The sequence below is a fragment of the Sus scrofa genome, chromosome 5 (assembly GCF_054392235.1).
Source record: "Sus scrofa isolate SSC_HxYL_T2T_F1_AM1 chromosome 5, Sscrofa_HxYL_maternal_Yorkshire_Landrace_v2.0, whole genome shotgun sequence".
Taxonomy (NCBI): Eukaryota; Metazoa; Chordata; class Mammalia; order Artiodactyla; family Suidae; genus Sus; species Sus scrofa.
This window is the reverse complement of record NC_139387.1, coordinates 7,604,265-7,616,852: the sequence shown is the minus strand read 5'-3', so window position 1 is coordinate 7,616,852 and position 12,588 is coordinate 7,604,265. Positions and strand designations below refer to the sequence as shown.

The 12,588-nt window shown below is 44.8% G+C and overlaps 1 protein-coding gene across 2 annotated transcripts in view; it reads right to left on the bottom strand.

The window, feature by feature from the left end:
* The window catches only part of SLC25A17 (solute carrier family 25 member 17), a 47,734-nt gene extending 35,382 nt beyond the window's left edge, over positions 1 to 12,352 (bottom strand). Inside the window, exons 1-2 of one of the 2 annotated variants that reach the window (XM_084955248.1) lie at positions 12,322 to 12,352; positions 12,162 to 12,287 (exon numbers count right to left, since the gene is read on the bottom strand). In XM_084955248.1, the coding sequence (XP_084811374.1) occupies positions 12,162 to 12,215 (54 nt within the window). In that variant the 5' untranslated portion in view covers positions 12,216 to 12,287; positions 12,322 to 12,352. The other variant, XM_003126004.5, reaches the window with a different exon arrangement.
* Positions 12,353 to 12,588: the final 236 nt, after the last annotated feature.

The following is a 12,588-nucleotide window of genomic DNA, read 5'->3' as shown; positions in this document are numbered from 1 at the left end:
AACAGCCTGGGTTGCTGAGGCCCAGGTTCAATCCCCAGCCAGGTGCAGTGGGTTAGAAAAGGATCCAGCACTGTTGTATATGCCACAGCTGTGGCTTGGACTCAATCCTTGGCCTAGGAACTTCCAGATGCCATGGGTGCGGCCATTAAAAAAAAAAAAAAAAGTTTCCCTCTAGGTATTTGAGCTGTATCTGCAAGTTTTTCAACTCAGTGGTTTTTCATATAATCACAGAGTTACACAACATTCACCACTATCTACTCCAGAACATTTTTATCACCTTAAAAGGAAATCTGTACCCATTAGCAGTCACTCTCCATTCTCTCGTCTTCCCACACCCTGGGAATCACTAATCTATTTTCTGTCTCTGTTTTGCCTGTTTTGTACATTTCATATAAATGGAACAAATAACACACAGACAGGCTTCTTTCAAGGCCTATCTATGTTGTAGAATTAGAACTTCAGCCTATGTTATGGTTGAAAAACATTGTTATATGGATATATCATTTTACTCATTCATCAGTGGATGGATTTGGGTTATTTCCACTTTTTGGCTTTATGAATAATGCTATAAACAAGTGTGTTCAAGTTTTTATATGGCTATGTTTTCAGTTCTCCAGGAGTGGAACTGCTGGGTCAGATGGTAACTCTGTTTAACATTCTGAGGAACTACCAAACTCTTTTCTATAGTGACTACACAATTTTATACTCCCACCAGCAAAATATAAGGTTCCAAATTTCTCCATATTCTTGCAACTCTTTTTGATTACAGCCATCCTAGTGCATATGAAATAGTAGTTCATTGTGGTTTTGATTTGCATTTCCTTGATAACTAATGCTGTTGAGTTTTCTTTCATGTATTTATTGGCCACTTGTATATCTTCACTGGAAAAATGTCTATTCAAATCCTTTGGGCATTTTTTTAAAAAACTGAATTACAATGTCATGTTAGTTTCAGGTAAACAGCAGTGATTCACTTTATATATATAAATATATATATTCACCTTTTATATTATAAATATTAAATATATTAAATATAAAATATATTAAAATGTTTAGTCACTTTAATAGATGCATATAAAGTGAATATATAGTTGATTTACAATGTCATGTTAGTTTCAGGCACACAGCACAGGGATTCACTCTACATATATATAAATATATATTCACCTTTTATATTATAAATGTTAAATATACTAAAATGTTTAGTCACTTTATATATATTTTTATAAAAATATAAAGTGAATATATATATAAATATATTAACATATATTTATATATATATTCAGATTCTTTCCCCTTATAGGTTATTATAAAATGTTAAGTATAGTTCCCTGTGCATACAGTAGGTCCTTGTTGATTATCTATCATATATAATAGTCTGTACATGTTAATCCCAAACTCCTCTTTTATCTCTCTGCCTTCCTCCTTTAGTAACCACAGACTGTTTTCTAAGCCTGTGAGTCTATTTCTGTTCTGTAAATAAGTTCATTTCTATCTTTTATTTTTTATTTTAGATTCCACATATAAGTGATACCATGTGATTTGTCTTTGCCTTACCTCAGTATGATAATCTCTAGGACCACGTTGCTGCAAATGGCATTATTTCCTTCTTTTTTATTTTTTAAACTTATTTTTATTTCTTTTTGTTTTTGTTTTTTTTAGGGCCACACCCACAGCATATCTAAGTTCCCAGGCTTGGGGTCAAATTGGAGCTGCAGCTGCCAACCTATGCCACAGCCATAACAACACAGGATCTGAGCCTCATCTGCAACCCACACCACAGCTCACAGCAATGCTGGATCCTTAACCTACTGAGTGATCCCAGGGATCAAACCTGCATCCTCATGGATACTAGTTGGTTTTGTTTCTGCTAAGCCACAACAGGAACTCCTAAAGACTTTTTCTTTTTTTTTTTTTTGTCTTTTTGTCTTTTTTGTTGTTGTTGTTGTTGTTATTGTTGCTATTTCTTGGGCTGCTCCCGCAGCATATGGAGGTTCCCAGGCTAGGGGTCCAATCGGAGCTGTAGCCACCGGCCTACGCCAGAGCCACAGCAACTCGGGATCCGAGCCGCGTCTGCAACCTACACCACAGCTCACGGCAACGCCAGATCGTTAACCCACTGAGCAAGGGCAGGGACCGAACCCGAAACCTTATGGTTCCTAGTCGGATTCGTTAACCACTGCGCCACGACGGGAACTCCCTAAAGACTTTTTCTAATTACCTCCTTTTAAGGTTTTTATTTATTTTTTTTTTTTGGTCTTTTTGCCATTTCTTGGGCCGCTCCTACGGCATATGGAGGTTCCCAGGCTAGGGGTCCAATCGGAGCTGTAGCCACCGGCCTACGCCAGAGCCACAGCAACTCGGGATCCGAGCCGCGTCTGCAACCTACACCACAGCTCACGACAATGCCGGATCATTAATCCACTGAGCAAGGGCAGGGACCGAACCCGAAACCTCATGGTTCCTAGTCGGATTCGTTAACCACTGCGCCACGACGGGAACTCCCTTTTAAGGTTTTTAAGCCAAAGTAATATAATGCCCTCAGACACGTACCAACCTAAGTTAATTCTGTAAGAATCTGAGCAACTAGATTCAAACTCTGGGTCTGGATAAGCCAGCTGTGGAAAAGAAAGCCCTTCCAAAAAGAACTGAACATGTAAATTGTCAGAGATATAGTTCAAGTGCTCCTGGTGAACAATTAATATCCGCGTACCTCCAGTTTGATTATACACGTGCATACTCAATATTTAATATCACTTTGTTCTGATAAGTTTAAGATATTCTGAAGCTAGTTTTGAATTAAACAAATGGATGCAGAAAAAAGCAAGAAGTAAGGAGAAGGCAGGAGTTCCCACTTGGCACAACAGGATTGGCAGTGTCTCTGAAGTGTTGGGATGCAGGTTTGATCCCAGGCCCAGCATTGCCATAGATATGGTGTACGTTGCAATTGTAGCTTGGACCCGATCCCTGGTTGGGGAACTCTATCCATATGCTGTGGGGAGGCCAACAAAAAAAAAAAAAAAAGAGAGAGAGAAAAGAGAGGGGGAAAAAAAGGAGAAGGCATCTAGGCATAACAGCGGAAGAGAAGCAGAGAAGGGAGACTTGGGCTTTAGCCTTCAGACCCATAACCAAATAACTTACTGGTAAATGTGGTGAAGACACTTAATATACCTTTTTCCATTTTCCTGTCTCTATGTGAGAATAAAAATACTTGACCAAGCACCTTGGAAACAACCCTATGAAGTGAGTACTGTTATTGTCCCATTTTACAGATGAGGAAACTGAGACAAGAGAGGTTGAGAGACATGTCGGAGCTCACACATGTGATAAGTGGCAAAGCTGGGATCAGAACTCAGGCAGTCTGATTTCAGTCTACACACTTTTTTTTTCTTTTAGGACCACACCTGGGGCATATGGAAGTTCCCAAGCTAGGAAGTGAATCGGAGCTACACCTGCCAGCCTACTCCACAGCAGCTCAGGATGCCAGCCACATATGTGATCTATACACCACAGCTCATGGCAACGCTGGATCCTTAAGCCACTGAGCAAGGCCAGGGACTGAACTGGCGTCCTCATGGATACTGGTCAGGTTCATTCCTGCTAAGCCACCACAGGAACTCCTGATTTCAGTCTACACTTTTAACCACTAACTACACTGCCTACCTATCAAAGTTTTAAAGAGATGTGAGAAGTTAGAAAATTCTAAGTATTATTATTAAATCTAATATTAGGAGTTCCCATTGTGGTGCAGCAGAAACAAATCCGACTAGGAACCATGAGGTTGTGGGTTCGATCCCTGGCCTCGCTCAGCTAATCAAGGATCCGGCGTCGCTGTGAGCTGTGGTGTAGGTCACAGACGTGGCTCAGATCTGGCGTGTTGCTGTGTTGTAGGCCAGTGGCCACAGCTCCGATGAGACCCTTAGCCTGGGAACCTCCATATGCCACAGCTGCAGCCCTAAAAAGAAAAAAGAAAAAAAGAATCTAGTATTAAATTAACCAACTCAAGTTAGGATGCATAGAAAACTAGAAAACACAGTTATGGAGGAAATTATCAATAGCTTTCACTTACTGGGCCCCTATTATGTGTCAGAGAATAGAAAAGCTGTTTTACTTAATTTATTTTATGAATATTCACAGAGCTCTGTGAGGTTTTTGAATTTAAATTAGAGTTAACTAAATTGAATCTGAAAACATAGGTTTTTAAATTTATAAATCAATGAGCGAAATTAGGGAAGTCATTTAATGAAGCAATCTCATCGTTTCTTCATAATGGGGTGGTAGGAAGTCATATTAACTTATTATTTATTTATTTATTTATTTATTTTTTTGTCTTTTTGTCTTTTTTGTTGTTGTTGTTGCTATTTCTTGGGCCGCTCCTGCGGCATATGGAGGTTCCCAGGCTAGGGGTCCAATCGGAGCTGTAGCTGCCGGCCTACGCCAGAGCCACAGCAACGCAGGATCCGAGCCGTGTCTGCGACCTACACCACAGCTCACGGCAACGCCGGATCCTTAACCCACTGAGCAAGGGCAGGGACCGAACCTGCAACCTCATGGTTCCTAGTCGGATTCGTTAACCACTGCGCCACAACGGGAACTCCACATTAACTTCTACATCACACTAAATAGTTATCATGGTAAAAGTTAGAAACAATGCAAATGTCCATACATAAATTATGGAATACCCAAATGACAGAATATGTCGTATTATAAAACTAATGATTTTTAAAGATTTCTTAATGACATGAGAATAACATGTCACAGAGAAAACAGAGAATGAGGAAGATACAATTACATTTTGACAAGCACTGTTTCTGACAAACTTTAACCCAAACTTCTTGCTGTTGTATTTTAGACTCTCCAACTTCACTCACATCCTTCGACTTATCTCCTTTGACACCAGCTAAGGTGAAGGTTCTAGAATGCTGATTTACACATTAGAGCCTTTTTGTTTTGTCTAAAAGTCTTCTATTGCCCTCCTATTTCATTCTGCCTACCAAACTCCTACTCTTTCTTCAAGACCAGGTCTAAATATGTCAACCTCGGGGGCTTCCCATCACCTTCACAGGCACAGTCCACCACCTCTTCCTAGGTACCACCAGGAGGCTGGTCCACACCACTTCCATTCGCCTAAGAAGAAAATCCCAAGGACATGGACTCTTCCACTGACCTTTCTATCCAGAAGGCCTTGTACCGGAAATCAACAAGTTCTACTTGGTTTCTACTTCTAAAGGGAGGTAGTGAGTCTACATGGTAAAAAGTCCACTGTAATGTTAAGTGTATGAGCTACAGAGTCAGAAAGTTGAGCCTAATTTTCTCTTTTGATACCAATTGGAGAAAAGTGCCCTGAATAAGCTTCTTGCACCATTCTAAGGACAGGTACGTCTGGGCTTTGAGTCACAGAACAATAACAGGTTGGGTTCGTATTTCTGCATGCCTTGAGTTTTCTAACCGTCAGCATTTATTTGATGAAATATAATTCTTTTCTTTCGTCTTTTCTAGAGCTGCACTCACGGCACATGGAGGTTCCAAGGCTAGGGGTCTAATCGGAACTGCAGCCCCCAGTCTACACCACAGCCACAGCAATGCCAGATCTGAGCCTCATCTGTGACCTACACCACAGCTCACGGCAACACTTAACCCACTAACTGAGGCCAGGGGATCGAACCCTCAACCTCATGGTTCCTAGTCAGATTCGTTAACCACTGAGTCACGACAGGAACCCCCTGACTGGTGTCCTTATGAGAAGAAGAGAGATACAGAAAATGGCTGTGTGACAAAAGAGGCAGAGATTGGAGTGACACATCCGCTAGCCAAGGAGTGCTGGCAACACCCGAAGCTGGATGAGGCAAGGAAGGATTTCTTCCTGGTTCCAGAGTGTGCCTGCTGCGTGCTGCTCTCAACACCTTGATTTTGGACTTCTAGCCTCTAGAACGATGAGGCCATAAATTTCTGTTGTTTTCAGCCACTCGGTTTGTGGTGGTTTGTGGTAGTTTGTTCCGGCAGCCCTGGAAACCAATGCTGGTGGGAGCATGGTTTCCCCATTGGTGTCGCCAGGACACAGAGGGGGCCCTTTGAGATGCTCAGGTTGATGGCATCCTCACCCACATGCCACCTCCAGATCCCTCCCACCTGTGCATGTGTGAGATGGCTGTCACCATAGAAGGTCAGTGCTGCTGGGACGGCTTCCAAGGTGGAGCTGACACCTGAAAAGCAGGGGGGCCAAACTCCTGCCTGGAGGGGTCTTTTAAACCCCCCAATCTTGCAAAGAGAGCAAGCAGGTGAGAGTGCCGTAGTCAGGCCCCAAAGAAGCAGAACCTGAGACTGTGGTGCTCGTGCAAGGGATTCACTGAGGGAGGGCTCTCAAGAGAAACCTGTCAGGGGAAGATGCTGGGGTAAGATGCGGTTTCAGGAGAAGTCCAGCCTCAGCCTGACCCCTGGGGGAGCTCTGGAGTATAACTTGTCCCACAGAGGAGGTTCCCCAAAAGGCAAGGGGCTGTGGGGCGGCCATCCTCTGCCAGCATCTCCTCAGCCAAGAGCACACGCTTCGAGGGGGGCACAGGTGTGAGCCCTTGGCAGCCAGTACCGGCAGCAGCTGTCGGCAGTGGGGCAGCCCCGGGCAGCAGCAGCAGCTCCGTGCTGGATGTGGGTGCCTGGACTCAAAGGAATCCTGACTCTGCTCCCCACTGGCCATGCTGTTCCTGTCTGCATGCAGGGTTCAGCTAGCAATGCAAGGAGATGGGGCCACGGGGGAGGAGGCGCGCGGGCGGGGAAGGAACTAACTAGAAGTTAATCAAGGTCTCTTCTTTTTCTGGGGTGACTCTGGAGGAGTACCCGCGTAGAAGAAAAAAAAAAAAAGATGGTGCTGGCAGAATTCCTCATGGTTTAATGATCAGTGTTCCAAGAACAACACAGCCTTTGACTTCTTCTTCCTCTGAAACTCATTATTTAAACAGAAGTTTGACTAAAAGTCAAAATATCTTAAAAAAAAAGATCTGGGTCAATTAATGAGTGTAAGTTTGCTTAATTAGTCACAAGGGGCCAGTTCTCTGAAGTGATGTGATATCCTCCCCCTTCCCCATCCTTCTGCCTCAAAAATAAAACCAAAACAAAACAGGGCCTTCCTTGGTTCCACATTCAGGATAAAGCCAGGGCTGAAGCCTCGCTTGGTGGGCAGCCAGGCAGTGGGGTGCATGGGGGCTGGGAGAGGAGACAGGCTCCCGTCACAGGGCAGGATGATCACCCCACCCCCACCCCCACCCCCCGTTACCCTGGGGAGCCTGATTTGGGGGACTGTGCAGAGTCCCGTTGGGGAGCATCTTCAGGGCTGGCCCCCGGTCCTTGGCCCCCGCTTGTCCATCTGGATCTCGCCCACTTGATCTGCTGCCTCCATGATCTGGGAGGCCAGCCAGTTGCTGCCCTCATGTCACTGGCGATGGAAGTAAGGATGGGGCCAGACACAGACCCACCCGAGATGCTGGCACAGCCGCCCCCGACCCCTGCCGCCTCTCACAGTGCCACCCACTGCCCCCTCGGAGGGCTCCCTCTCTGGTCACCCTGAAGGGCTTCCCGCATGCTCCCCCACTTCCCTACCCCTGCTGATGGCCTGGTGGGTAACCGGCCCGAAGAGAAGTCGTGCTCCTTTCTGCTCACCCATTTGATGAAATGTAATTATTTTATAATAAATTATGCAATTAAAATTTTTTTAATGTTTAAATAAACAGTAGGGAAAAATGAAGTCACCCCTGAAAGTTACCTATTAATTATTATCATTACAATTCCAAAGCCTGTATCAGCATCTAAACCCCCAGTCAATTCCAACTAATCTCACCGTCCAAATTTGAAACTAGTAAAATCTCTTTTAACTACAAATGTACATTTGTAATTAAATAAAATCTACCTTTCAAAGCTCATTTGAGAACGAAAAATATAAAATGGTAAATCTAATTATGCTAAAAAATTTGAGAATTTACATATGAAGCCATAAGTTGTAGCATACAACAGTCACCAACTGGAGATAGAGCATTCTCCTGAAACAGCACAATTCTGGTTTTCAAATACTTGAGATTATTTGTCATTATACCAAAGTGTTATGAATCAATTCTAATGGAAAAAATAACAATCTTAAAAAAAATTATATCACAGTGTGCCATAAAACACTCGAAATCACTAATTTATTTATGTTAATTTTTGAAGTGTGTCTGTGTTGTGTATGCGTTATATACACACGTAACACCACCCTTGAGGTGAGGAAGTGTAGAACTTGGAAGTGAGTAAACAAACATGAAACATGTCGACTCAAAAAGGGTCTAAATCAACATCTTAAAACAATGATCCAACAATCTTTTGGGGAGAAACAGGAACTAACTACCCCAGGCAGCTTTGGCATTTATGCCAAAGACACAGAGCTGGCGAGGGAAACTGCCAGGATTCCCACCCAGGCTGCCTGGCTCAAGTCAGTCAGCCACCAGGCACTCAAGTGCTCCTTGGTCATCTCAAACCTTTGGTTGAACATCCAAGGCAGGAATATTTAACTAAACATGAGTTATTATCACAGTACTGTACCAGCAAAGGCAATGCCATTTTTCTCATCAAATGTAGTGACATTTTTGTGGAATTTTTCTCCTTTGGTGGCGACCAGAAGAAAGCAGGGTCCATGTTGTGTGGGTTAACCTTAACAGAGAAATTTCTGAAAAAAGTTTGAGAACCTCTCTTCAGCATCATAGTTCAAAAGATTAACAAAACACAGTGTAATTTCTCATTCAGACATGCACCAGGAATAGTACTGCCCCGAAGGAAGAGGAAAAAAACTATTCTTAAAAAAATATATGTTAGGTAATCTAACACAGTTTAGGAGAGAAAGAAAAGCCATTGCAAATTCAGGGTGCTTTCTTTTTTTTGCCTTTTTAGGGCCGCACCCATGGCATATGGAGGTTTCCAAGCTAGGGGTCAAATCGAAGCTACAGCTGCTGGCCTACGCCACAGTGACAGGAACGTAGGATCTGAGCCACATCTCTGACCTACACCATAGCTCACGGTAACACCGGATCCTTAACCCAATGAGCGAGGCCAGGGATCAAACCCACAACCTCATGATCACTAGTCCGATTATTATCCACTATGCTGCAATGGGAACTCCAGGGTGCATTAATTTCAAGCAGAATTTTTAAGAAGAGAAAACAGGCCTCAAGGAGAGAAGAAAATAGAAATGTCTTTGCATCTTTAACAGATATATCACCTCTACTCACAGTCACTCTTTACTGCAGGGCTCAGAAAACTAGAGCCCAAGGGTCAAGTCCAGTCCACTGCTCTTTTTGTAAATAGGCGGAACACAGCTCTGTCCACTCTCTTACTTATTAATGGTTCCTTCCAAAATGGCAGTTTTGAGTAGCTTCACTAGAGACTATACACCTAAAATATTTACCATCTCCTTAACATGGAGTTGCAACTGTGTTGCAGTGGGTTAAGAATCCAGCTGCAGCAGCTCAGGTAGGGTTCTGATCCCTGGCCTGCCCCAATGGGTTAAAGGATCCAGCGCTGCCGCAGCTGCGGCTCATATCCAATCCCTGGCTGGAGAACTTCCCCATGATGACGGTGCAGCCATAATCAATCAATCAATCAACCAATCATTTATTCTTTTTTTGGCTATCCTTTGGCGGCATATGGAGTTTCTGGGCCAGGGATCAAATTAGAGCCAGAGTTGTGACCTGCACCACAGCTGCAGCAATGCAGGATCCTTAACCCACTGCACCAGGCTGGGGATGGAACCTGCTTCCCTTCCACTGCAGAGATACGGTTGATCCTACTGCGCCACAGCAGGAACCCCTGTCATAAAACTGAAGAAAAAAAAAAAAAAACAAAAAAACACTAAAGAAAAGGTTTGACAACCCTTATTTTGTTTCTTTCATAGAACTTAACACATCCAAAATTATTTGTTTTCCCCCCCCTTTTTTGGCTGCACCCACAGCAAATGGAAGTTCCTGGGCCAGGACTGAATCTGGCAATGCTGGATCCTTAACACACTGGGCCAGGGATCAAACCAGCAATAGCACAGTGGGAACTTCTATTTATGTTTTGATTTACTCCATTATTGTCTGACTCCTCACTGGAATGCAAACCTCAGAAGAAAAAGACTTTGTTCTCTACTATAGTCTAGCACTGAGCAAAGGGCATGGCATACAAAAAGCACTCAATAAAGATGTCAAATGAATGGCATTTATTGAGAGAAAGGAGAACTAACATTTCTCCTCTTCCCATTCTCTTTTTGATGTACTCCAACTATTCAGCCCACCAATCCACCAAAACAGGTCTTCACAACTAACCTCTGGATTTATCAACATGTTTACCAACCTGACAAATCCAAGGATTAATTTTCAGCCCTCATTTGATTCATCAGCAGCATCAGACCCAGCTGATCTATACCCTTCTTCACGTGATTTTCAGAATACCATACTCTCTCAATCTTCCTCCTACCCTACTGGCCCCTCCTTAGTTCCCTTTGTGGGTGCTATCTTATTTCCCCAGCCTCCTAATGTTGGTGTGCTCCAAGGCTAGTCTTTGAGACTTTTCTCTCAGTCCACACTCACTTCTTTGGTGAGCTCATCTTGTCTCATGACTGCTCACAGGCATTTTGAACTCAACTAGTCAAAAAGCAAACTCCTCATCCTCCCCCTGCCCCAAACTGCTCCTCCTTTAGTCTTCACCATCTCAGTAAATGGGAATATCGTCCGTCCAGCTGCTGAAGCCAAAACTCTAACTTTCATTCTGTTACACCCCAAATCCAACCTACTATCAAACCCTGGTGGTTCAATCTCAGCAACCTATTACAGGTTTAACGATCATTTCTCACCACCTCCACTGCTACCATCCTGGTTCCCTGACAGCGTCTCTGTTTTCACCCTTGCTCCCTGACAGTCTACTTTCAACAGAGCAGCCAGAATGATGTAAACCAGCAAGCTGCTGCATGCTCAAAAACGCAACAGTTGGCTAGCTGTCTGTATTTCACACTCAGAGTGAAAAGTCTCACACCACTTGGTCCCCTGAAACCCACTTGCATCTTTGTTGTCTCCATTCCAGACACAGAGGTCTCCACGCCCATCCTAGAGCAGGTCAAGCAAGCCTCCACTGCAGAGCAAGACTTTACACTGGCTGGAAAGCTCTTCTAGTCTAATTGAATGAACCAAGACTTCCAAATCAGACACTTCCATGAACTACTGTGTCACCTAAATCACGTTAACAACTCTGTGAAGTAGGTGTCAATACCCCCCCTTTACAGATTCGGAAAGTGACATTTAAAGACCACCTATCCAACACATGATGGAGTTGCGGTTCAATTCCCATTATTATGCACAGAATCCTGAGCTCACAGTGCAGTTTGGGGGGACTAGGAGAGGACTCAGTAATGTTCTTCTGAAGTCCCAATGAGTCCAGGTGCACGTCGACAGCTAGAGAGGGATGTAGAGAGGGATGTAAGGAAAGGCAGTCAGAGAAACAGGATAAGAACCAGGAGGGGAAATTACCCAAACCCAGAGTGTAAAGTTCCTAGGAAAAGGGAGTGGTGTCAAATGGAAGCGAGACATACAGAAGCCCAAGAACCAAGCATATTCCTCAGAGTAAACCACACCTGGGTAGAGGGGAACTTTGATCTTGATTTAATTAAAACAAAACAAAACAAAAAGAGGTATTTTTCTTCTGCCAAGAACAAGAGGTACCCCGACTAGGTTCTACCACTTGCCTGCAGCAAGATGTGTAATTAAGCATGTGATTAAGCAACACAGCTTTACACCAAGGCTCGCCTCTGGCCCAGTGAGACAAAGTCTGTGTGTGGAGTGGGGGAGGGAGAGGGGGAATGACTGCCCTTTATATTTCCGAAGTCAAAGAAAACTGCAATTACTTTCTCCCCGAGGGTGTGTGGGACCACCGCTGCCTACATCCCAGATATTCTCTAACTGGCCAGAGCGGTAGCCAGAGGCGGAGGGTAAGTGTCGGCCTTCACCCCAAATGCTTCTAGCAACACTTCACCTAAGCCCCATTCCTCTTCGCCCCAGTCAGGCCAAGAGACTCCACACGAACTCCTTCTCATCCCCATCCCCCAGTCACATCCCGGTCCGGCCCCAGAGAAGCCCCACACCCGCAATGGCCCGGACGTGAAGACCCCGCCTCACCACGGCTCCTGCCACGGCGTGGACCAGGTTTTCGTAGGACAGCACGGAAGCCATAGGTGCGGTGCCCGCAGACCTGGTCACAGTTCTCCAGCAGGAGCCACAGCCAGTCGAGAGAGGAAAGAAGCACTGGAGCCCCGAGAGGTAGCGTCAGAAACTCCACCCTCTCAAGCCCGCCTCCTCCAAAACAACTCCTTCCGGGTCACAGGGCGCCCAGTCTCCCGGCCAGAGGCTGGAGGGAAGGGAAGGCGGGCCTGAGGACGCCCCTTGGTTCTGATTGGCCCCCGAGGCTTGCGCCGGGCGGGGCAGTGCGTGCTGGCCCCACCACCCCTGTGGTTCCCTGGAGTTCCCAGGGCTTGGCCAGTCGTGCTTCACGTCAACTCCAACACAGGGGGCGACAGAAAACCTACGCAGCCTCCTTTTTCTCCAC